The 27,777-nt window shown below is 39.0% G+C and overlaps 1 protein-coding gene across 3 annotated transcripts in view; it reads right to left on the bottom strand.

Moving 5' to 3' along the window:
• Window positions 1–27,777, bottom strand: part of MLO4 (Seven transmembrane MLO family protein) — a 457,964-nt gene that overhangs the window by 387,688 nt on the left and 42,499 nt on the right. For all 3 annotated transcript variants that reach the window (XM_089383765.1, XM_089383764.1, XM_089383763.1), the window contains exon 6: window positions 25,343–25,440. In XM_089383765.1, coding sequence (XP_089239891.1) covers window positions 25,343–25,440 — 98 coding nt within the window. The remainder of the gene's footprint in view (window positions 1–25,342; window positions 25,441–27,777) is intronic.

Here is a 27,777-nt window from a genome sequence, read left to right on the forward strand (position 1 = left end):
AAGTCATTGTTTGCCCTCTTTAGCTCCCTCTCTTTCTTCCTTGATCATCCATCTCAGCTTAAGGCATCAGCACAAACTCCTTCCTTGCCCCAAAGACCCACCTGCAAAAACTGAGCTCAATCCCCACACCCTGAATTGCACTCCCTCCAATTGCCACCAAAAACCCCAAAAAACTTTAAATCAACCCTCCTCATCAGTTTACTAGCCTAATATCTTTGATCCTAATTGGTCTGCTCACCCCATTGAGAAAATACCTTGAGTCTGACTGGAGAGAGCCTTCTCCTTCCTCGTAGGGCTAGCTACGAGGTGTAATGGTTTGATGTAGCCTTGAGATTTGTCTATCTCAGCCTAGGTGAAATTTCAAGCGCTAACAGAGCCGAAGGAGGAAACAGTGACATGTGGCACGCCGTACAAGTTCGCTCTACTGAACTAGTCCATAATTAAGTCATTGTGAGAGATTGGGCATAACCTTGCCTTGAAGAATCCAAATCGGGTCAGACCTGTGGCATTGGAAAGAAGACTCAGAGGGCTACTACAAGACCGAAGATCACATATTGAGGATCTGAAACCACAGAGATACATCAGATTCAATATCGTGCTCCTAGAAGGAAAAAAAAAACTAAATCAAGTGTTGTCAAGGGCTGCAAAGGACCAGACTTTCTAGCGCAGCAAAGAGCAAGGTGCAGCGAAATGATGCAGCAGAGGTAAGCTCCAGGTAAGTATACTCTGTATATACATGTTCATCTCTTGATTGCATTAGGTTCTTTGTATTCTAATTTGTTGTTTTTGTTTAGCACTGACATATGCTCTGCGAGATAAGGTAAGTTTTGCTATTATCATGTCATGGGTATTTCCTTGAAGACTTTTTGCAGGTATTATATATTCATCAAGAGAAGACTCAATGCATAATCTAATGTTCTGAAGAGTGAGAAAGGGTAGCATGACAAGAGAAGCAATCAACGTGCAGAACAACAGCAAGAAGTTCACCACATGAAGTCTTCACGTGGGTAGCACTGCATACAGTGATTGTAAAAGTATCATTGTAAAAGCATCATTGTAAAAGTTGTACAAGTGTCTATCTGCCAAGAATTGAAGAGGCAGTGTCGGGAGGTCTAGGATAATCATTAGGTGGTTGTGTCATAGTTGGGGTTATGGTCTAGTGAAACTTCTTCTTTCAGAGCCCACAAGCAACAATAAGAAACACTCATAGCCGATCAGAGCTGCCATCAAACCCAGGAGACCTATCCAAGAAAACTAACCGGGAGAACTAATCTTAGCAGTCATAACTCCTCGAAGGAAACACAGCCCCCGACCCTTCTCCCTATACATAGATGCAACGATGCAACCTCGACCCTTTCAATTTACACAACCATGGCCCTACACCTCCAACTAGACCCTTGAACCCACAGAGAAATGTGACCGATGTCTCTATCCCCGAAACAGGGAAGCAAGCCTGTCTTCGATCCTAACTCTTAATCTTTGTAAGGGAACTCTCCTTTGTTGCCAGAAAGCTCACTAAGGAAGTCTCACAAAGCATACATCATTCTATATCATTATAAAGTGGACCATTTTCCCTGGTACGGGAGTCCATTCTTCTTTTATTATTCTATAGGGTGGTAGGGTGGTGCTAGGATGAGTTGTAGCTCATTGGGTGTTGGGGCATCCGTTCAGTTGACTACTGAATAATCTCGAGCATTGAGGCGTCCATCCAGTGGGAACTGGAGAAGAATGTTTTTCTAGATTCTAGGAAGTTGGAGCTTTCTTTTCAAATGGAGTTGAAGATTAAAGAATTATTAGAAAAGCATTCAAGTAATATTTGTCCCGGAGGGGGTTTCCACCTTAAAAACTGAGTGCATTTGTGTTTCTTTTGTTTACTGCTATCATTGTACAAACACTAATAATAATTGAAGATTAACTAATGCTCTGAAAGATTAATAATAATACTAATTAAAAGGAATATTGATTCACCCCCCCCCAGTATTTACAACAACAAGAATATTTACTTCAAAAGCTTGAATTGATCTTGTTGAGGTCTAGCCTTGGGGATGCCCAGGCAAAATTCAATCCTAAAGCTAGGCGTTGGGATTCCCACCATTAGAATTGCCTCAAATTTGGAGGAGAGGGAGGGGACCCACCAGTGCAGTAGCCGGTAGGAGATCGAAGTTTTTCCTTGGATCAATTCCTGGGAAATTGATGCCCCTAAGTGACCTTTGAGGGCTAAACCTAGGAAAAAGTGAAAAAAGGTGAAGGAGATGACCACCCTTTTTAGGGATCAATGCCTAATTCACTTGGGGATATGGAGTCATGGATGATGATGAGTAAGAACTTGGTTTCTTGATCAAGGAAGCCCAGAAAGTCAACTTCATCCAATGTTGAGAGCAAGAAAAGAAAAGTGACCTTCAAGCATTTATACTTCAAAGAAAATGATGCAAGCTTATCGAGACAAATAATCTCTGGGACATTTCATTCATATAACATTGGCCCATACATTAAATTAGCTAAAACATGCTTAATTCCACATTTCAATTATGCAGCAACTAGCCCTAATTTTAGCAATATGCAGCAACAAGAATAACAACGTTAAAATTTACTTGCAACGTTATAGAGGATATCCAACCAGCATTTCGTTTTCAAGACAAAGCTCCAAGACAAGGAAAATAGCCCAAATCCATACATCAAAATTCATTCATCCCCAGAAATATCCTCCAAGGAAAAAATGCGAAGTTCTCTATGATTAGAGAGATCCCCAGTCAAGTGATGATCCAAATGAAAGTATCTAACATCTATATAGCCTCCTAAGCAGTTCGAATTAGCCTATGGGCCTACGTTAGCCCCTAATGATAAAATAATATGCAAATAAAACCTCTATTGGTGACAAACCCACCAAACTAGCTCACAAGTGGAAAAATAAGCCTCACAAGGGGCCAAATAATAATATGTACATGTCGTGGGGCTATCCAAAGGCCTATTAATGTCTTGAAGTGCCATACTTTGGAATAAATTCCTTGAAATATGATGGACAAGGGGGCGGCCCCTTGTTCTCCAAGTAGTAGACCTGTGGTGCTCCAAGTGTGTCCGAGGGCACATAAATGACCCCATGGGTCTCCATATGAATCGGATATGCCTGTAGATCCTCTACAAGCGTCCGAGTGGTGGAATGAATGTTGCCATGACATCGTACAAGTCCTAGGACACCTGCCAAGAGTGTGGGGCTCCTGTGGGGGCCTGCTAGGCATAATGCACCAAACATATCACCATCATCCCAAAAGTGGATCGCTAATAGTCGTTGAGCATCAATGAAGATCCGTGGAGTGTTGTCTGTCGCTATGGAGGCCAATGGCTCTCTATGCACACCCTATATGTGCCAATGTAAATCTATGGGGGTTACGATCTTGTATAGGGAGACCAAACCCAAATGGAAACCAACTGTAATCCTACATAAGATCCAATGTGTCCCCTAGGATTTCAGTATAACCAGTCATTAAAATAATCGGGTAAAAGAGATTACAAACCATGGATAACAAAGTGGGCACTTCATAATGGCATGCCCTTCTGTAGTGGGCTTTGGCATGTGCTAGTGTCTCTGAGCTCCAAAGAGGGTGAACAAAGTACCTCATTAGGTGGTTTCAGCCCTTAAAGGGGATAGTATGTCCAAGGTACATCCTTCTAATGAGGGTGGCAAGCGATAAATAAATGGAATGGAGTAGGGAATGAGAGGGGCAATCCTGGGCCACATATTGGGGCATAGGGGTAGCTAGATAAGGGGAAGCCCACACCTGAGTATGTAATGTGTAAGAGGGAGAAATCGTGGTACACGAGGTGCCCCGGCCTTGCTTTTTCCACCATTCTTTATATGCCTTTTGCCTTTTATGAATTTTCTTTAATTAACTGCTCAGGGCCCAAAGGACAAGAGCATGATGTGTGAGATACAACAGTGGTTACCCCCTTTTAGGCAGGGCAGTTCATTGCCCTCCAAGGATTGGGACAATCATGGGTCCCCGAATGATAAAGGAGGCTCATCTAGGACCTATGGAACCAGGGTGATGACCATGGGTTGGGATAGAGCTCATGTATTGGCTTTTGCCCACGTGTTAATTATTTTTGTCTCGGCCATATTTTGCATTTTGTGGTACAATTTCCTGTTAAATGTGGCCAATTATGATTTTTTCTTTTTCTTTTAGCTACTTCAACCTCCGAAGCACCATCCCAGGCTTCACCCAAGGTGGGGGCAATGGGATAGGGAGGTTGGCCCTATGTGGACCCAAAATGGAAATGTGGACCCAGGTGGGAGAAATGATGAATGGGTATAGTGAGTGGAAAGGGGGTAATATATGCAGATAAAGGAGCAGGACCATGCACCCAAAGTCAGGTTTTCCCAAGTAGTACTACCCTAGAACCAAATGGTCGATAAAGGAGATCCCGAGGGACTAAGATCCAAGGGTAACATCCAAAAGAGATCAAGGGGACGAGCACAAACTAAGCCCACCCTTTCTGCCAAATCCCACCATCAATTACCAAATGACAGGACATACCTTTAGATTCAGGACGCCCACCTTCAAACACACGATCAATACAAGTGGGTGAGGGACCACATGACTGGCTCAAGTGGCAAAGAAATGGCACAACGAGCTAGCAAGAGGCTGCAAGGGGTTGTTGGCTACTGGCTAAGGTCCATCATAGAGAAAAATTTATCCTGGGGATATCACCCACAAAGTGGTGGGTAACAAGTACACTAGGAGAAGATTAGGGCTATCCTAGATTGGCCTGCGCCTAAGAATGTGACTGAGCTGAGGGGATTCTTGGGCATTTGTACGTACTACAGGAGGTTTGTAAGGGGATTCTCACAACTTGCAACACCCCTCATAGATTTGACGAGGAAGGAGGTTTTGAGTGGACACAAGTGTCACAGGAGGCATTTGAACTTCTTAAGAAGGTAATGAGCAGTTGTCCCATGTTGGTCTTGTCGGATTTCACACGGCAGTTTGTGCTGGAGTGTGATGCCTCGGGTGAAGGGGTTGGAGTTGTGTTGACGTAGAGAGGCCACCCTATAGCATTTGAGAGCAGGAAATTGCTGCCCCATGAGCGGTTGTACTCTATTTATGAAAAAGAGATGTTGGCCATGATGCATGTGCTGGCCAAGTTTAGGCAGTATTTAGTTGGCAACCGGTTCAAGGTGAAGACTAACCACAATAGTCTTCAGTTTTTCCTAGAGTAGCAAACATTGTTGGAGAGGCAGCAGAAATGGGTAAGTAAAATTCAGGCATTCAACTTTAAGATTGAGTATATCAAGGGAAAATAGAACGTGGCAGCAAGATGCATTTTCTGAGAGGCTCGTGACAGTATCTCATTATGGACGTCACTCAGGATTGGAAGGCTCAACTCTTGGTTGAGTATTCCAAGGATAGGCAAGCTTGTGAGATATTCGATGGCACATGTGGGGATGACAGGTTCAGGGTGATGGATGATGTGATATATTACAAGGATAGGATCTACTTGGTGCTAGGATCTCAGCTCAGAGAGAAGATTATGTAGGCAGCTCATGACTCCCCTCTAGCAGGGCACCCCAGATTCCTCAAGATGTATCGTGCCATCAGGGAGTGTTTTTCGTGGAGGGGTCTCAAGGGAGATGTACTGAGGCACGTGAAGGAGTGCATAGCCTATCAGAGGAACAAGGGGGAGCTATCACACCCAGCAGGACTACTTTAGCCACTCCCTATCCCAGAGAGGAAATGGGAGAGCGTGTCCATGGATTTCATCACGGGTCTTCCAGTTGCATAGGGGCGGGATTGCATTTATGTTGTGGTGGATAGGTTGACCAAGTTTGCTCATTTCTTCGCCATCCTCTCAAGTAGCAGAGTTGTTCTTTAGGGAGGTATTCCGGCTACATGATCTTCTGAAGACCATAGTCAGTGATCGAGACAACAGGTTTATGGGGGATTGTTCGCAGGAGTTGTTCAGATTGGTGGGGACAGAGCTTACACTTAGTACTAGTTACGATCCTCATACAGACAGGCAGATTGATATTGTGAACAAGTGGTTGGAAGGGTACCTGCATAATTATGTGACTAGGCAGCAGAGAGCGTGGGTGAAGTGGGTGAGGCAGTTTGAGGTGGGAAGCATGGTTTACTTATGTCCCCAACCTTACCGGTGTTGGAATCTCTAAGTTTGACACGTTAGAAACCCTTCATGTACTTTCTGATTTATTCCTACCTACTTGTTCTGTTAATTAACAAGTTATTTACCATGTAAACATTGGAAATAAATACAAGTGCATGTTCAACACATTACAGATCATCAACTGAAAGAAACAGAAACAAGCACACAAGTGACACCGTTGTTTTTGGACTTATGTCCCTGAAAAAACCCAATGCGAGAAAACCGGTGCAGCTATTTGAAGGTTTGATTTATTACGCAGTTTCAGAATACAATCTGGGTGCAAAATCCGGCTCGCCCAACTGAGAAAAATCTCGATAGTGGTACCTCTCTACTCAGAAGCAGATATTCTAGCTAAAACCCTGGATAAACACTTCGGCAGCTCCAATCTTCCCCAAAAAACCCCAGCGTCAGCCTCTAGGGACTGCATCATCCTCTCTCTAGCCCAGCGTTAGCCCAGCGTCACTCTGGCTTGGCCTGTGTCAGCCTCTGAAGGCACTGCCTCAGTCCTCTGGCCCTCTGCGTCACCCACGCTGGCCCTCTGAGGCACTACGCAGCTCCTAGCTGCCTCTGCGTGAACCCTTGGTTGCTTCTGCATCCCTCTCTCCGACTACTACGTTGATCCTCCCAGTGCTATCTCTGCCTCTATGCTTCTGTATTCACTGCCCCTCAGCTGCAACTCTGATCAATCTCTCAACTTTCTCAGCAAACCCAGCCCCAGAAAGTCGAAATCTTGATCTCTTGGTGTGTCTTCATAGTGACCCTCAAGCCTCCTCTTATACTTTTCTCGTTGACAAATCAACGGCCGAGATTAAGTCCCTAATCAACGGCTAAGATTAGATCTAGCTTGATCCATGACTTTTAGTCTTTAGACCATTCTAACACAGTTTTATATTAATTCACATTAATATTTTATTTAATAGTTTAGACTTAGGGACTCCATTAAAAATATTAATTATTTTAATATCTCTCAAATTGTTTAGAATCTGCCCAAACCCTTTCTGGGTATTGGAGGTCTCATGTGCCTTAGCCTCTCCACCAATTTTCGTGGCTATAGCACATCCGATGCTACCCCGAATGAACGACCGACAGTCATCGCTGAAGCAGAAGGGGGCCGAGAAGCTCAAGCCATGTTTCTATGGGTCTTACAGGGTGACCATGAGAGTTGCAAAGGTAGCACAGGAGTTGGAGATATCCCCAAGGAGTCGGATCCACAATGTGTTCCACGTCTCAAGCCTAAAGAAAAGGCTTTGGGACAGCAGATTGCAGCAATGACTGAACTGCTTCCTTTGGATGACGAGTGACACTTAGTATTGGCACCAGAGGCCATCCTGGAGACATGGGAGAGGAAGTTGAGAAGCAGGGTCATCAGGGAGTACTTGGTCAAATGGAAGGACTTTCTAGTTGAGGATGCCACATGGGAGAGTGAGTAGATCTTACAACATCTCGCATTACAGTTGCTTGAGGACAAGCAACATTTGGGAGGGGAGGACTATAGTGTCCCTTCTCAATAAATTTTGCTAAGGGAAGGACTACAATTTTGCAATTTTGGAGCCAGCACAAATTATGGACACCACGTTAGAAAAAGTGGGTCAAATATTTGAGTTGGTGGAATGTGGGGGCCACCCCTTAAAGGGAAAATCGATTTTGCTCAAGGAGATCGAAATAGTTGATGGAGGGACCCACAAGAAAAGGGAAGGCAACAAATATAAACAGTAGGATGAGGCCAGCTATTGGGACCTTTTGCTAATTTGACAAACTATACCATTGTTGCTCAAGTTGTTTAGCTGAGTCACAAATTATTGTTCAGCACCAGACATCTCTGAGGGGAAATCTCACCCTTTCTTCAGTGGACCACAAGTACCACCCTAGGGAGGTATTTGCATAATTTCGTGGAGGCTTAGGGAGAAATTTGCAAGTGGTACGAGTTACCTTTGCCTCAATCTAGACGCAGAAAAGGGAGCCATGTAGTCTTGTGGGAGAGCATTCCAGTGACAAAAGGATTGAGCCTTGTTGTCGCACAGATTGTCACGACAACGCTCAGACCGGGGGCTGTCACCCTGATCCCCGATCTCTTCGTTTAAGCCTGTCTCCCGCGGCTAAGGGGGTTAGACCCTATGAGATGATGAAAACCAACTGTGAACCAGTTGGGTTGGGAGACACGAAGGAGCAAGCACTAAATAGATTTTACTGAGTTAACAGATCAGTGCCTTATGGGTTTGATGTTTAAACGATTATTTACTAGATGTTGCAGAGATGTAAACCATGTACAGCAATAATTTATCATCAAATAACTTGAACGATGCAAGATATCCAGTAAAACCACAATGCTCTTATAATGATTCAGCGATTAAAGCTCAATAACGATATTCCAGCTATTAAAAAATTTCAAAAGATAAATGCTTTAAACAACCACGCAATTATGAACATTAACCAAATATCGTATTTATGTAGCTAATCTTCAAAATGATCATTTATGCATGCCAACTCACATAAAATGATAAACATTCATTCCACATCAAAAATTTTAGCCTTAGCAAAGATAATAAAGCGTGATAAACCCCCAAGCCAAGACCGAAAGATATTTTCGAAAAATTTTATGCTTTTCAAATACAGCAAAGCTAAACACTAAGCAAATGAAACCCTAAATCCAAATTATTTTTTTTTAAAGAAAATAAAAAATGAAAAGGAAAAAATTTTTATTTTTATTTTTTATTATTTTTATTTTATTATTTTATTTTATATTTTACTTTTTTTTATTTTTTATGACAAAACAAACGAAACTAAAAAGCGTATGATTTTAATACTATAAAACAATTAAATCTAAATTAAAATCTACAGCTTACAAAACTTAAAATTATTAAAACCCTACCTAAATCTAAAACGTAAGTCTAAAAATTAAACAAATACTAGACTTTTATGAAAAACATTTATTATAATCTAAATGAAACAAAATTTAAATCAAACGTAAAACCCTGCAGTTGCTTTTGTGTTGCACCGAAAAGAAAACGATTTTCTCCCTACGCGTATTGAGAAAACATCTGCGCATAAAAAAACAAAGGAAATTACCTTGCCCACGCCCGTATTTGTTTCGTTTTACAGTTCTTTTCTTTTGACGGTGGACAGATGCATGAAGCAACAGCGTGGAAGGACTCACGCAGGTTTTGCAGGCGGCCCGATGTCCTTCACGTGGATAGCAGGACGAGGATTTGAAGCACGCGGGAGGAATCAACTTGCATGTGTGTAGGCTTAGCTTCACTTACGCATAGCAGAACGGCAAAACCCGTGAGTCGAAATTCACTGCGTGAGTTTTGAGTTTTGATGTTTGATGGCCAGCAGAGCAAATGGGTCAATGAAAACCAATCAACGCAGTACGCAGGGGACAGAGAAAATTAAAGATGGAAGAGCTGGAAGGTTTCACGCAGGGCTATGGCGATGAAAACGCTGCGCAGACTTTATATATGTGTGCCGGTTTGGCAGAGCGTGAAGGGAAGGCTATATATATGAACGGAAAGGGGACTGAGGCGGAAAATGGAGGGAGACCGTGTAAACAAGAGAGCTACGTGCAGAGAAAAATTTGCGTAGACAGCTGAGGGAAAGACGATTTGAAGAGGTGCGGACCTTCTCTGCAATCCAACTAAGCAACCAATATCTTCAGTTTTTTGTAGGTGAAACCCTTGCAAAATTTTAAAAACCCTTGAACAGCTAAAACAGAGATCCTGCAAGACAAAAAAATTTCCACCAGATTTTATCTCGGACCTGCAACCTGCAAATGGAAAACAAAAACCCGGAAGATATATGCAAAGATTAAAAGTAAAACCCTACAAAACTGGTCCAAAATTGCAAAATTACATCTCTAGAACAGCCAGATTTGTCAGTTATCATCAATAATATTTTAGAACTTCAGATTTACTGTGAAAATACTTAGGAAATCTCTCATGCAAATCAGGAAAACAAACTAAATGATTAACCCAGGATCAAAACTAGCTGGGCTCTGCAAGAAAATGCTTGCGGGGGTTGGCTGGTTCAGTCGAGAACTTCCCCAAACGCCCACTGGTCTTCTTCAATAAGGGTTTCCTGCACAGCTCACTTCAACCATCAATAAAGAGAGAAGAAATAATACTAGATCTCAAAAAGCAATGGAGATACCTGCCATTACTTCAGAAAACCTAATACCATTCAAACCCTAGCAAGTGAACAAGATACTTGTGCTCAACAATACTCTATAATAAGCTGTTACTAATGGCTGAAAATCAAAATATGCAGAAAGTAAACTAGCTCACAGCACTTCCAGAGAGTAACACCAGCAAGATTTTAACCCCAAAGTCTTTCTTTATTAGCACCAGAAAAGTTTACAAGAGAGCTTCTTCAGAACAAGACTCCAAGATCGAATGATCTCAAATGACCCCTAGCACCCTATTTAAAGGAAAAGATCCCAACAGCTAGTTCAAGTGATCCATGTCAAAATGATCTCGACCGTCGATGAGGATCAAGATATCTCTTGATCTCATCCGTCGAATTTTTAATGTATTAAAAAATTGAAATTCTGCATTTATTTACTCAAAATATTATTATTTTATTATTTTTAGGTTTTTTACTTTATCATATATATTTTTTATTTTTTTTTTTATATTTTTTATATTTTATATTTTTATTTATTTATTATTTTTTTAATTTATTTTTAAATGGATCCTTGAACTTAGCTTTTGGGAAAATTACCTAGGACCTAGGACTTAGGACTTATGAGGGGATTAAAACATTTCTTAACCCTCAAGACACTTTACATCATGACTTTTACAACTTTACATCCCAAGGGGGAGAACCCATTTGACATAGACCCTCATAAATCACCCTGTTCTGCGACACAACTATAATCTAGCAGATTAACACACTAGGATTCTCCTAAGATTCTAATGACAAAATCCATCCCGGCTTTGGGGTTAGGCTAAAGGAAAACTCTGTCGATCATGGATCGGTGAGACGAAAAACCTTCCAGAACGTAGATTATCACTTAGAAAATTAAGTCCACCTAGGCAATTTACAGGCATGACTCATATCTACTAAGATTATTTACAATTTATACATGCAGACTGGGTGTACAACATAAATTGATCAAGTTGTCGATGACTGTAGAATGGCACGGACATGTCGATCAAGTGCTACCCTTTTTGCAAAGAAAAAGGGGGTGTACTGCTATGGGCAGTTGACCGGTAGTGGTCAACATCTGGCTCTACTTGGGGACACGTTGCTGCACTGTAGGAATGTGAGAATCCAGAATCTGCATCTACGCAACACACAACAGAAATAAGTAGCGTCCATTCAAAAATCATCATATAACATTTAAGCACATAAAAGATAGAAGCTCTTTAACTGTGAAAAGTAAATCTAATCTAAAACAGAAATGAAATGCTGAAATGACAAGGAGTAGGGATAGAAATACAATACAAAGGATGCCCTATGGCATCAGATATCATCTTTGAAGAACAGCTTGAGCATTTGGCCATTCGCTGGTAGATCAAGTGGTTCGCCATCCAGTCTGCTCAAGTGGAATGAGTTTGGTCCAGCTATATCTCGAATGATGTAAGGTCCCAGCCACAAACTATCAAACTTCTTATGTTTTCCTGGTTTCTCATTCTTGCGGTCCCAAAGCAATACCATATCTCCCACCTGCAAAGATCTAGATCGAGAAAATTTATCAAAGCTTTTCTTAATGTTAGATTGATTTTTACATATGGCATCAAAAGCTGTCCTACGAGCTTCATCTAACTCCACAATCTGATCTATTCTATTCTGAACAACATCTTTATTAGTAGAAAAATTCTGGAGGAGCTGATAAGCTGGCAATTTGAGGTGCACAGGTAAAGTTACATCCAAGCCATAAACTAATTCGAAGGGAGATTTACCAGTAGCTTTTTTCTTAGTGATTCTATCTGCCCATAAAGCATACTTGATTTTGTTGTCCCATGATCTCTTATTATCTCCTACTATCTTCTTGATAATGGTTATGAGATTCTTGTTACTTGATTCAGCCAGACCATTACCCTGAGGATAGTAATTTGACGAATGAGATAAGACAATGCCATACTTGAAACAAAAAGATGAAAACTCTAAGGAACTAAAAGCTTTGGCATTGTCAGTAGTAATCTTAGCGGGGACACCAAATCTAGTAATGATGTTATTTTCAATGAAATCCATAATAACCTTTTCAGTGGCATTCTTAGCAGGAATGGCTTCAACCCATTTAGCAAAATAATCCGTAGCAGTCAAAATCCATGAGTAGCCATTGCTAGAATTTTCATGGAACTTCCCTATGAAGTCCAGACCCCAATGCTGAAAAGGTGCCTCTACAATGATAGGTTGTAGAGGCAGGGCAGCAAGCTTCTGTTTCCCAGTGAATAGTTGACAGGCTTGACAGGCTCTAACAAACTTGTGCACATCAGAAAAGATTGAACGCCAATAATAGCCAGCTCTCAGGATTTTGTGGGCGGTAGTTCTAGCATCATAGTGACCACCAAAAAATCCTGAATGAAACTCAGAGATTAATTTCTTGGACTCAACGTCGTCAACACACCTAAGCACTATGCCCTCAGGATTTCTCCACCCAAGGCCATCCTTCATAAGGCAATACTTAGTGGCTTTTAGTCTAAGAGCCCTTCTCTTATGAGCGACTAAATGGTTAGGACATGCAAGATTCATCAAGTAATAAACTATGTCCTTGTACCACTCATGCTCTCCTAATCTTTGCAACTCCGGCGAAGATAGATCGCTAAGACAGAACAAATCAAGAGTCTTTTCGTTACCTTCAGTTAACATCTGAGCTAAACCTTGGCCTTTGATCAGCTTGGTGGGTCTGATCTCTAAATCATATTCCTGTATTTTAGTAACCCACCTAGCACGCGTCCCTAAGCAATCAGTTTGAGTTAATATATCCTTGACAGCAGAATTTGGGACGAAAGAAATGATTTTAGAATAACCCACATAAGTTTTAAAGTGCTTAAGAGACTTGACCAGGGCATAAGCCTGCTTTTCCATGGTATTGTACTTCAATTCGGAATTTTGAAGTGCTCTACTCATGAAAGCAATACGCTGCTCATGACCATCTTTATTCTTTTGAAGCAGGACACCAGCAATGGTATCTTCGGAAGAGAAAGAAAAAATCATGAAATCCTTGGAATAATCGGGACTAACTAAGACAAGAGCTCTTGCGATAGCACATTTGATTTCTTGGAAAGCCTTTTTGCTGTCTTCTTGCCAAACAAATTTTGCGTCTTACTTTAGAGACTTTGAATAGGCTTCGCTATTTCTGCGTAATTTGGAATAAATCTTCTAATAAAGTTTATCTTTCCAAGGAAAGATTGAAGGGATTTAAGATTATGAGGAAGAGGAATCTTTTGGATTGCTTCAATTCTTTCAGGATCAATTTTGATTCCTTCCTTAGAAATTATATGGCCGAGTAATTTCCCTTCCGTTACTCCAAAAACAGACTTAACTGGATTCAAAGAAATCCCGTATTCTCTACATCTATCGAAAACCTGCCTAAGATGATTTACATGACTGGTACCATCTTTAGAGAAAACAGTAAGATCATCTTGGTAAATTTCAATAAATTTCCCGATTAACCCTTTGAAGGCATAATCCATAGCCCTTTGGAATGTAGCCCCAGCGTTTGTTAATCCAAAAGGCATTCTGATGTATTCAAAGGTACCCCATGGTGTGGTGAACGTGGTTTTATGACGATCTTCCTTCTTAACCCATACCTGATTGTACCCAGAAAAACCATCTAGCAGCGACATCATTCCAAAACCGGTTACTCTTTGCAATAAAGTCTCCATGTTTGGCAAAGGGTAATTATCTTTCTTGCATGCTAGATTGAGGTTTCGAAAATCGACACACAGCCTTATCGTACCATTCTTTTTCCTAACAATCACCAGATTCGAACACCATGTCGAATGCCTTGTTTGAGCAATAATCCCTGCTGCAAGCATTTTCGCAAGTTCTTTCTGAACCAAGGGGGCTAATTTAGGATTAATTTGCCTAAGTTTCTGACGAAAGGGTTTAGCATTTTCATCCTTTAAGGGGATAGTATGTTCCATGAAATCTTCCCTATAGCCCTTTAATTCGTCATAAGAAAAGGCTAAAATATCTCGATATTCGCGAAGTAAATCAATTAACCTTTTTCTTTCCTCCACACTAGTACCTCTACCAATTTTAACGATCTTTGGGTTTTCAGAAGTACCAATGTTTATCTCGAGATATTCGCCTGGGTCCATCTTATTTTCTTCTCTCAGCTTCGTGGCATCATGCCGATCAAAATGTTGCTCTAAGGCAACCACATTCCTAGGAGTAGGATTTATGATATGTTCATGATTTAAAGATCCATCCTCCTCAGAAACTATCCAGAAATCCTCAAACTCATCCAAACTATTAAGAAAACGAATGACGTGCTTTTCATCATTGAAGACCTGCCAATGCTCTGAGTTATCTGGAACAGATGGTCTGAATATTACTTCCATTTTGATCTTGTCGTTAATTAGCTCATCAGATAACTGGAAAGTAGTAGCAGCTACGGCAAGTTCATCTGCCAAACTATTCTGCTCTCTTGGAATTGCTTCGAGGTCAAGGGCATCAAAATGCTCCATAGTATCCCACACAGCATTTCTATAGTTTCTTAATCTTTGATTTCTGCATGTGAATTTATTTTTAAGCTGCATGATAACTAAATCAGAATCCCCTTTAATGCTAAGCAATTTAACCTTCAAGGACTTGGCCAACTCAAGCCCCAACAATATAGCCTCATATTCAGCGACATTGTTGGTTGCTTCAAATTCTAATCAATAGGCAAACTTGAAAATGTGACCAAGGGGAGATTTAAGCACTATTCTAGCACCTTTACCATGCCTAGATGATGCACCATCGAAGTACATATACCAAACTTTATCCTTGAGATCCCTAATCTTATCATCGAGAGGAATTATAAAATTAGACATGATGGCATAGTTCCCAATGTCAGATTGCTCTTTGATTATTTCGTTGTGAGGTCTCTTAGGATCTTCAACATGAAATTTTCTTTCGGGCTCTCTATTTAGTCTTACAAAACCATCACCCCTAGGAGAAGGAATCATGGCATATGACCAATTAATTTGAATACTTCCTCCTAGATCAGAGGCCCACTTTCTAGATAACAGCATACCCCAGGCATCAGGCATATCCACAACAACAATATCCATGACAACCATGATGTCTGGGTAAACTGAAAGATGAACTTGCAAATCTTTGATTAAACCATGCACTTCGATTTTCTTAGAATCCATGGCGCATATGTTATAGTAGGGTCTAGAAACTCTTAAGTTAAGCTGTTTCATGACCCTTTTAGTCATTACACAAGCTGATGCACCAGAATCCAACATGCAATTATTCAATTTATACCCATTAACTAATAAGGTGATAAAGAAAGGCTGGTGATCTTTGTTATCAGCATCTAAGCTTTGCAGATATATGGGAGCATCATGATAATCAATTTCCCGAGTCTTCTGTTGAGAAGTATTGACTTGAGGACCTTGAATCGCTTTTAGTAACTTGTCTCTTTGGGAAGGGATTTTAGCAATCTCGGAGATAGGAACCCAGATTTTTGCATTGTTATACCAACTTCCCAAATTGACATCTATTCCAGAGATTACACCAGGGTTAAAAGTTCGAAGGGGAATTTGGTTCCCGCTTTGATCTTTATCCCTTCTCTGATAGGTCAAACCCTTATCTCTAGCATTTTCCAAGATTTACTCGGGAGAGGGCTTTTCACCATATAACCTAGCCAAAATATCATCTTCATTTTCAAGGTTATTTATACCTAAAGCTGATGAAGGATTCACAACATCATGACTCTTTTCCTTGACCTCTATCCAATCATCCATAGACAAAGGAAACTTGCTGCCTACAACATTTATTTGATCACCCGCTCCAAACATTCCATTATCTAAAATTCTTCTAACGATGGGACAAGTGGCCTCTTCATGAAGAGCATCACAAACCCGACAGTAAGGAGGAGCATTATCAACCAAATTATTTAGCGGATTAGGAGGTCTCTGCTCACTAGATTGACCCTTCCTTTGCCAATTGTTATTTCTATTATTATTATTTCGAGGTTGAAAATTCTGCGTTTGCGATCTTTCCATTTGGATCAACCTATTCTGCAAAGTGGTTATCTCCTTATTATGATTAATTTCCATAGTTTCAATTTTTTGAAGCAATTTGAGAACAAGCTCACTTTCAGGTTCTTGAACTGCTTTTCCTTTAGGTTCCTTTAGTTTCGTAGCAGCCCTATCGAAACCTGGGATCTCAGACTTCCCAGATGCGGCCTTGTCCTTTTCAAGCTCTATAGCTAAGGCTTGGCAACCTCTATAATCTTTAAGTTTAGCACGCCTTAATTCATAAGATGGCTCAGGACTAAAGGCATCAATGTAAAAATCTTGGAGAGTTTTATCTGTAGGTTTATAGTCTTCAGGTAATTCTCTAACAATACCATTAAACCTTTTATTAAATTCTTCAACAGTTTCATCCTCTCTCTTTTTTATTAGGCTAATAGCTTTTACGAGGTGTCTTCCTTCTCTCTTATCTCCATATTTTTCTTTAAATGCATTAATGATCGATTGTAAGGAGTTAAACGAATTCTAAGGCTTTTCTGCAAACCAATCATAGGCATCACGTCCTAGAGTTAAGATGAAAAGAGTCATTCTGACATCCTCATGATCGAAATCAGCAGATCTTGCGTACTTAGCCGTTCATATGCTAAAATCTCGCAAATGAGAGTTAGCACTAATCGCATTATTTCCTTGAAAGTTAGGCAATTTATCGATCCCAATAGATGGAATATCGTTGGGATATCCTGGAATGTTAGAAAAATCACAAGGGGCATACATATCCATGATGTTGTGCCTAACTTGACCTTTAAAAAGCAAATGAATATCAGAGAGGGCTTCTTGTCCAAGGTTTACAAGAAGTGTACGAGAAGCGAGTTTGTGTAATCGTACCCTGAGGACCTTTTCAGGATCAGGAGTAGGATTGCACAGACTGCTTGGATGTCTTCTAGTGTACACTCTCGAAGACAATATATGAAGTGGAGTCGCCACCTGAACAAGAAGCAAAACACGAAAAAGCTTGAGATGAAATAACCAAGGACAGAAAAACTCTATCCCCGGCAACGGCGCCAAAAAATGTTGTCGCACTGATTGTCACGACAACGCTCAGACCGGGGGCTATCACCCTGATCCCCGATCTCTCCGTTTAAGCCTGTCTCCTGCAGCTAAGGGGGGTAGACCCTATGAGATGATGAAAACCAACTGTGAACCAGTTGGGTTGGGAGACACGAAGGAGCAAGCACTAAATAGATTTTACTGAGTTAACAGACCAGTGCCTTATGGGTTTGATGTTTAAACGATTATTTACTAGATGTTGCAGAGATGTAAACCATGTACAGCAATCATTTATCATCAAATAACTTGAACGATGCAAGATATCCAGTAAAACCACAATGCTCTTATAATGATTTAGCGATTAAAGCTCAATAACGATATTCCAGCTATTAAAAAATTTCAAAAGATAAATGCTTTAAACAAACACGCAATTATGAACATTAACCAGATATCGTATTTATGTAGCTAATCTTCAAAATGATCATTTATGCATGCCAACTCACATAAAATGATAAACATTCATTCCACATCAAAAATTTTAGCCTTAGCAAAGATAATAAAGCGTGATAAACCCCCGAGCCAAGACCGAAAGATATTTCCGAAAAATTTTATGCTTTTCAAATACAGCAAAGCTAAAGACTAAGCAAATGAAACCTTAAATCCAATTTTTTTTGTTTAAAGAAAATAAAAAATGAAAAGGAAAAATTTTTTATTTTTATATTTTATTATTTTTATTTTTTTATTTTATTTTAAATTTTATTTTTATTTTTATTTTTTATGACATAAAACAAACGAAACTAAAAAGCGTATGATTTTAATACTATAAAACAATTAAATCTAAATTAAAATCTACAGCTTACAAAACTTAAAATTATTAAAACCCTACCTAAATCTAAAACGTAAGTCTAAAAATTAAACAAATACTAGACTTTTATGAAAAACATTTATTATAATCTAAATGAAACAAAATTTAAATCAAACGTAAAACCCTGCAGTTGCTTTTGCGTTGCACCGAAAAGAAAACAATTTTCTCCCTACGCGTATTGAGAAAACATCTGCGCATAAAAAAACAAAGGAAATTACCCTGCCCACGCCCGTATTTGTTTCGTTTTACAGTTCTTTTCTTTTGACGGCGGACAGATGCATGAAGCAACAGCGTGGAAGGACTCACGCAGGTTTTGCAGGCGGCCCGATGTCCTTCACGTGGATAGCAGGACGAGGATTTGAAGCACGCGGGAGGAATCAACTTGCAGGTGTGTAGGCTTAGCTTCACTTACGCATAGCAGAACGGCAAAACCCGTGAGTCGAAATTCACTGCGTGAGTTTTGAGTTTTGATGTTCGATGGCCAGCAGAGCAGATGGGTCAATGAAAACCAATCAACGCAGCACGCAGGGGACAGAGAAAACTAAAGATGGAAGAGCTGGAAGGTTTCACGCAGGGCTATGGCAATGAAAACGCTGCGCAGACTTTATATATGTGTGCCGGTTTGGCAGAGCGTGAAGGGAAGGCTATATATATGAACGGAAATGGGACTGAGGCGGAAATGGAGGGAGACCGTGTAAACAAGAGAGCTGCGTGCAGAGAAAAATTTGCGTAGACAGCTGAGGGAAAGACGATTTGAAGAGGTGCGAACCTTCTCTGCAACCCAACCAAGCAACCAATATCTTCAGTTTTTTGTAGGTGAAACCCTTGCAAAATTTTAAAAACCCTTGAACAGCTAAAACAGAGATCCTGCAAGAAAAAAAAATTTCCACCAGATTTTATCTCGGACCTGCAACTTGCAAATGGAAAACAAAAACCCGGAAGATATATGCAAAAATTAAAAGTAAAACCCTACAAAACTGGTCCAAAATTACAAAATTACAGCGCTAGAACAGCCAGATTTGTCAGTTATCATCAATAATATTTTAGAACTTCAGATTTACTGTGAAAATACTTAGGAAATCTCTCATGCAAATCGGAAAACAAACTAAATGATTAACCCAGGATCAAAACTAGCTGGGCTCTGCAAGAAAATGCTTGCGGGGGTTGGCTGGTTCAGCCGAGAACTTCCCCAAACGCCCGCTGGTCTTCTTCAATAAGGGTTTCCTGCACAGCTCACTTCAACCATCAATAAAGAGAGAAGAAATAATACTAGATCTCAAAAAGCAATGGAGATACCTGCCATTACTTCAGAAAACCTAATACCATTCAAACCCTAGCAAGTGAACAAGATACCTGTGCTCAACAATACTCTATAATACGCTGTTACTAATGGCTGAAAATCAAAATATGCAGAAAATAAAATAGCTCACAGCACTTCCAGAGAGTAACACCAGCAAGATTTTAACCCCAAAGTCTTTCTTTATTAGCACCAGAAAAGTTTACAAGAGAGCTTCTTCAGCATAAGACTCCAAGATCGAATGATCTCAAATGACCCCTAGCACCCTATTTAAAGGAAAAGATCCCAACAGCTAGTTCAAGTGATCCATGTCAAAATGATCTCGACCGTCGATGAGGATCAAGATATCTCTTGATCTCATCCTTCGAATTTTTAATGTATTAAAAAATTGAAATTCTGCATTTATTTACTCAAAATATTATTATTTTATTATTTTTAGGTTTTTTACTTTATCATATATATTTTTTAATTTTTTTTTTATATTTTTTATATTTTTTATTTTTATTTATTTATTATTTTTTTAATTTATTTTTAAATGGATCCTTGAACTTAGCTTTTGGGAAAATTACCTAGGACCTAGGACTTAGGACTTATGAGGGGATTAAAACATTTCTTAACCCTCAAGACACTTTACATCATGACTTTTACAACTTTACATCCCAAGGGGGAAAACCCATTTGACATAGACCCTCATAAATCACCCAGTTCTGCGACACAACTATAATCTAGCAGATTAACACACTAGGATTCTCCTAAGATTCTAATGACAAAATCCATCCCGGCTTTGGGGTTAGGCTGAAGGAAAACTCTGCCGATCATGGATCGGTGAGACGAAAAACCTTCCGGAACGTAGATTATCACTTAGAAAATTAGGTCCACCTAGGCAATTTACAGACATGACTCATATCTGCTAAGATTATTTACAATTTATACATGCAGACTGGGTTTACAACATAAATTGATCAAGCTGTCGATGACTGTAGAATGGCACGGACATGTCGATCAAGCGCTACCCTTTTTGCAAAAAAAAAGGGGGTGTACTGCTATGGGCAGTTGACCAGTAGTGGTCAACAAGCCTTTGTAGGTCTTTTCCTTGGTCAATTTGCAGTGGATTTCTGAAGAATTTACAGGCTAGGAGAGTATGCTTTGCTCAGGTCGAAATTCCCTTGCAAAGACCTGCACAGTAGTTGTCCTAGGTTGCGTAGTTCATGGTGAATAAATTCGTGGGGAAGGATTTTGGCGTAGATTTGAGCTGGGGGTGTAAGAAGATTGATTGGGGAGTATTTCTCAATATTTGGAGGGGCTACAGGACAAAATTCCTACAAGCCGTAATTTTCTTGCAATGGAGGAGCCCATAATATTTGGGGCTGATTTTGGAGCATCAGAACTAGATCAAACCCTTTCTGGGTCTTTCTTGCTTTTTGGTGGAGAGCCCAAGATTAATTTGGTAGAATCTTTTGGGCATTTTTGGAGGCTCAAACAAGGGTTCCTTTTAGCTATTAGTGCAGAAATTTCAAGGCTAGCGCAGTACCTTTTTGAGGAGTCATTCCCTCTACATCCAGGTAGCATTATCTCACATGGGATTGTCTAGCTTGACTTGAGAAGCCCAGGTGCACACATTTCATGCATTGTACTCCTCTTTATATATAATAAAATGGCTGAATTTTGGCGCAGTTCTAGTGCAATTTTGGGTGTTTAATGGCTGTCTGAAAATTTATGTTTGCATGTGTATTTTTATTAATATTACTGTCAGTTTTCCTATTAGGAATATTACAGGGTGCCACACAAGGTGGGCGACAAAGTTAGGTTGCATTTGGAGAAAGAACGCCTTACCTGAGCCCATTGGAAGCTCAAATCACTCTGATATGGGCCATACACCATCACCAATGTTGTGGGAGACAATGCTTTTGAGCTTAGCATTCCCCCATTCATTGGCCTAGACACAAGTTTTGGGCACGAGGGCCAGAGTGCCTCAGTTTTGAAGCAGTTTGGAGCTGGGTATCGAGATTGTGCCCAGTTTGGTAGGAAGGTTCTGGTCATTTTGGTAACGGGAGCAAATTTGGTGCTACAACAGCTCGGGAACGACTTCAGACACTGAAGCAGAGTTACTTGAGAGCAAGAGCGAAAATGGGGAGCGGAAGCGAAAACGGGAGCGCGAGCGACATTTTCAGAAGCTCCCAGTTTGGGAGCGAATCCCGGAGCGTTTTTTATATAATATATATTTTTTATATTTTGATGCATATATGTCAACAAAAACATGTAGAATGATGAATTAGATATAAAAAACATTAAAAACATAGATTGAACCATATAACAACAATCATCTAGAAGTTATAATCTTCATCAACCATGTCCACAAGTTAGTAACATACAACATATTGAGTCTCATGATTCATCAATCTTGAAGTTTCAAGCTTTCAAAATTCAATATATAACATTTATCATCATTGATCACCAAAGTTGTACTTGTAAGCTAAGTGTAACCATTACAACAAATAATATCTAACATGAAATGAAACAACTTTCAACTTTCATGAAGCATCATATTCATAATTCATTACTAATGAGTTATAATTGCCAACTTCAAACTTCAAATTTAAATTGTCATATATTGTTTAAAAAAATATCATAATAAATATGAAAGAGTCAATAGTTATAAAAACTACTAGAAACTAGAAAAGACAAGTAAATCTATTATCTATTGCTTATGCTTGGGCCTCTTGCCACCACGAGAAATGTCTAATTGTTTAGTCTTGTTGGAAAATCAAGATCTTTGTCATTAATATCACCCTCTAAGCATTAATATCCAGAGGAATCTTTGTCATTACCTCTGGATCAGTATAGGGATCTTTGTTATTAATATCACCCTCTTAGCATTAACATAAGATAGAAAAAGCATAGCATGTCAAGTCAAGATTTTGTTTGAGTGATGCGCACATTTTTAGGAGGGTCATGATAAAGGAGTTCGATAACCAATGTCACTAACATTGAGGTACATAGAGGGATTAGTGCTCTTGATTAAATACAAGTTCCATACCTAATACATGACAAAATTCAATGGAAACATTACAATCCCCCAATCCTGAAATCCTGAAAAACTGATAAGTCTACTGGATTTTGAATGAAATCTAAAATTCTACTTTCTCCGTATGAAATCCAATGAGGTCGGAACCACTCTCAAACATCCTGAGTCATTTCATGGTAATGTTAAGGAGAATGTCACTTTTACTTTAAGAATTTAAGAATGTTAAGGAGAATTTCATGGTAATGTTAAGGATGAAAATGAAGATTAAGGAGAATGTCACTTTTACTTTAAGAATTTAACATTACCATGAATCGCATATCAATGCTAGGGCCATAGGCTTGATCATTAAGTTGCCCCACTCAAAACTTATTTGTTTCTTTGAAAAAACATTGCATTTGGAACATTACTGCAAAAAAAAATTGCAAAAAAAACTAAATGCTCCCGAAAAAGCAGGGAGCTTTTTTTTAGGGAGCGCGCTACCGAGGCGCTCCAGAGTCGCTACCGCTCGAAGCGCGAATTGGGAACGGGACCAAGAGGGGGGGGCGCTCCCCTGCAACCTGGCACTGAAGCTATGTATGTATCTATGAATCAAATTGATAAATTCTTGTTTAAATTGCAGTTGTTAAATTCTGGTAGAATTTAGGGATTTAGATTTGGTTAGGTCATTAAATGTGGGAAAAGAAGTTAAGAGGGAGAGTAATTCTGGAATATCTCATCAGATGGAAGAATTTAACAAAGGAGGATGCGACGTGGGAAGGAGAACGAATTTCGCAGCACACGAATTAGTGAAGTGGCATATGAGTTGGAGCTATCAAGTGACAGCGAAATCCACAATGTATTCAATGTATCATGCCTCAAGAAGGCTATGGGACAACAGGTCACCACCTCTATCGAATCGCCACCATTAGATGAAGAAGGGCAACTGAAACTTATTCCGGAAAGATCATGGTTGTGCAGATAATGAAAAAAAAAAAAAATTAAGAGGGAGAGTAATTCTGGAATATCTCATCGGATGGAAGAATTTACCAGAGGAGGATGCGACGTAGGAAGGAGAATGAATTTTGTAGCACCCGAATTTGCAAATGCTTAAGGGCTACCAATTTCGGGCAGGGGGGAGTGTAATGTCCTCTACAATTTTAAGAAAAATGGGACTTATTATGCTATCCACCCCATAGGCTATAGTCCTCCATAAAGGGGAAAACCTTAAAATACCCATTGTTGGGCAAGTTTTGAAGCAGTTGGGCAAAAAAACCCAAAACTGGGATTTTGAGTAAGGGTTACTCAATCATTTAAGAAGGCGAAACCACTCTAGAAAATCTATAAATAGAGGAGGATTGAATTCATTTGAGAGCATCATTGTGGATCATCTTATTGGTTTCTTGAGCATTAGCTCTGAGGGTTTTAAGACCCCACTCTCTCTTGCCAATTTCAGTGGTGAAATATTCCGCCCTAGTTGACTTTCCTTCCATTTTTCTCTCTCTGATTTTAGCACAGGAAGACCCTTGAAAGGAAAGGAAATTTATGGGTTGGTTTTTCTTTTTTTTTCGTGGGCACAAGGGTTTTGTCTTAGCAATGGGTTTTCAAGGTTTGATTTTCCTTTTTTGGACAATGAAGTTTTATGGCACAAGAAAACTCTTTGAAGGAATAGCGAAGGTATTTTCTTCTCCGTTTGAGCACAGGATCGGAGTTCTGGAAGAAATAGTGAAGTTTTTTTGTATGTTGTATCCTATTCTAAACACAGAGATTTACACCCATACCCAAGTGAGACTTGTAATAGTTGCTCGGATTGTCTTTATGGTCTTGAGCGAGGTCTTTTGGCTAGATTCGCCCCTGATTACAGCCCTGAAGAGTGGTGTGCCCTCTGTAACTGAAGAAGCAGAGTTGATCTAGGGTTCATAAGCCCTGTTTTGTGAGGCCAAATCTGAGCTTGGCGTCTTATGGTCAACAGGAGAAGTTTCAATACCTCGTTGTAGCTGGAGCCAATTTTGGAAGTGGAGAAAACTCATTCAGGGACCAATTGAACACATTAAACCCTAGCTGAAGTGTATTGGTCTTGAAACAGAATTGTAGCAGAAGTGACAGAGGTCAAAGCTAGGTTTGAGGCAGTTTTAAACCTTGATCAAGGTGCAAAACAGATATTTAGAAATTAGAAAGGCTAGAAACGTTTAGCACTAATGATCCTGGACTATTTCAAAATATTGATAAATTCGTAATTTCTCTTGTTGGTGACTGGATCTTGGGAACTGAACTGATTGATTTGAACCGTTAAAGTGATTGGTGTTAATCGTTGACCGGAATGTTATACGTTGTCATGTCTTATTGTGGATACTGAATTTTATAATCTGTACTGGAATTATAATTCTACAAATCAGAAATAGTGTGAGAGAAATCTTGAATGTACAATAAGAACTAGGGCAAAATTACCCTAGCACATTATAGTCCCTTTCTATGTTGTTGCAACCCTTGGTTCATGACCCTTATTAAGATTCAATTCTTCCATGATGTCTAGAGGATCAGATAATTTGGGGGATAATTGACTTACCACAATTGCCTCTTATTTCTTTGGTCATCATAAAACTTCATGATGCATTGACTCTTGGTTGAGAAGCTAGTATTTTGGTCTAGTATTTGCTCCATAAGGAGGAGGTCACCCTTTGTACAATTTTATTGTATGATAAAATTATTTCTTGTTTCAAAAAAAATAGATAGCAAATAGCTTACAGCACCAAATCCCTACCACACTTTCATAAAATAGTATTTTACTTCCAAGTAAATAAATTAACTTATAACCTTGAAAAAATAAACTAGGGACTTACCACCCAAATAAGGACTCTATTCTTGATCCAAGGATGTGAAGCATGGCTAAGCACAAAAGTAGATTGACGTCTGAATACCACATTCCTCCTCGTGGCATCTACATATAAAAAAACTATTAATGATTTAAGTAACAAAATTGTACAAGAAATATTTATACACAAGCAATGCACTCTTTACCAAAAGTTGTTAGAGTAGACATATTTTCTCACTATCCCTTCAACCTTTTGATTTCACCTCCTAGTTACCAATTGTTATTAACAAAAGGGTTCATAACACAAGCAATTCATTCTTTACCAAAGGCTCTTTGAATAGACATTTTTTCATTATCCTTTCAACCTTTTGATTCACCCCCTCGTTACCAATTGTTATGAACAAGATGGTTCATAAGCACATATTCTGTACATAAAGCAGAAATATACATATTTGAAATATATTCTATTGATAAAAGTATGAAATGAATGAATGATTGATAATTTACGATTACAATGGCATGTATATAAATACAATTTGGGGAGATAAGATATGCCTTTTGGTAAAAGGGCCAACTTATCATAATTACAACATTTAATAATAACTTTGCATTATGACCTATGACTATTTAATACACGATGATAGTTTATAATTTAATATTATGGCACATGTGGTAATATACCCTGGGTACATTACAAGTCCTCCCTATAAATTCCTTCGTTCTTGAAGCACAGGTAGAGTGTTGATCTTGAGTAGTCTAATTCTTCAAAATGTGTTCTCATTTAACAATCTATTTCACTTGATGATATATTTCTTGTTACCCTCTTGGGTTGAGGAAAAGAGACGATACGATCATTTGAAGCTTTAAACAAAAATTGTTTCACTAAAAAAGGATTGGTCCATCCTATGTGGAATCATTTTGACACTAAATTTGTTTTCGAGTAATGTTGATATTAGTGAGTTAATTCTTCCATGCAACAACTTTTTATGATTAAGGTCACAATATGATACCGTTCTAACTTGCTTTTCCCTGATCCAGATTTTTGGAAGGCTTTCGTCTAAGATTTTTCAATCAATAAAACTTTATCAATAGTGACATTCTGTTTTAACTTCAATCAAAACTGCAGCGGTTTCTTTATCAATACTTTCCTTCTTGTCTTCCAAAATTGTTCTTGATTTTTTTGGCTTGGTAGATTTCTCTTTGTTGACCTTTTAAATTGATATTTCTTTCGCTTCAATCATTTGACTTCAATAAAGAAGGTTTGACTATGATTTTTTATATGAGCAAATTTCATTTTCCTTGTGTGAAAAAACCATGCCAAAAATTTTCCTGAAATCTTGCTTAATCTATTGTGATTCCCAGCCACATTAGATTGCAGCTTCTTGCAGAATTGATGATTGATCCTTGAGTTGCAAGGTAAATATAAAGTCATTTTCTCAGTTTCTTGTAGATGTTTTCTGAATTTACTCGCCTTGTTAACCTACTCTTTCAATTTACATTGCAGCCTTTCTTCAATTGGTTTTTGTTTACCTTCTAATGACTTACTACTTCTTGGTATAAATGAGCAACTTCATTGGAGAGAAATTGGTTTTCATTCCATAGATCACATACTTCAGAAATTTGATCTACAAATTGCTTTCAGAGTAGTTCGGTTGACCATGTACATGTCAACAGTCCAAGAAGCAGAGTATAAAGCAGTGGAATAATTTTTTTGTGACAATATCATCATTGTAATCCCAAATTTTGCTTTGTATTGTAAAAATGATTCTAGTATGACTATTAAGCCATTTCACAACATCTAGGTAAGCCTATGAATCTCTTAAAAGGGATTCACTCTAGGGAGTTTTTTAACCTCACGAAATTATGTGTTTGCAAACAAGGATAATTGGTTAGTTTTTCTCCCAGATATACCCCAAAGCTAGGATGGAACTCATTCACAAGGTCTTTAGGTGAGTCGTAGTGTTATCGAGTCTGTATTTTTATCAAACTAGATCATATGTCTTGTGTCGCAATTTTGGTTGAGTCTTAAGACTCTGTGTCTATGTGTAATTTCCCCTTCTAAGGGTTGATTTTGTAATATTTTGATGTAATTGTGTTTAGAGATATTTTTGGTGAATGGTTCCTCATAATTAGAACACTATTACCAAATTATTATTTTTAGATAAATTTAGAGCGTGGAAAAAATATTTAATTCCCACTTGAATCTAATAATTAAATTTCTGGCAAAAATAAAATTAGCTAAGAAATTGTATAAAAAATAAAATGAAGGGAAAAATTAATTACCCTCCAAGTGGAAAGTTCATCAAAAAATTATTGAGGCTATTTTCAAAAGAAATTATTCGAGTCAAAATAAAAAGCCTCATTTCAAACACAAAAGGACCCTGTCCAAAAATTCATTGGGCCATAGAAGACTATTTTCTAGCAAATCAAAAAATTTGGACCAGGAAGTTGAATATTTTGCAC

Source organism: Pinus tabuliformis, chromosome Q, assembly GCF_031772625.1.
Source record: "Pinus tabuliformis cultivar Carrire ecotype Pingquan chromosome Q, CPIR1, whole genome shotgun sequence".
Taxonomy (NCBI): domain Eukaryota; kingdom Viridiplantae; phylum Streptophyta; class Pinopsida; order Pinales; family Pinaceae; genus Pinus; species Pinus tabuliformis.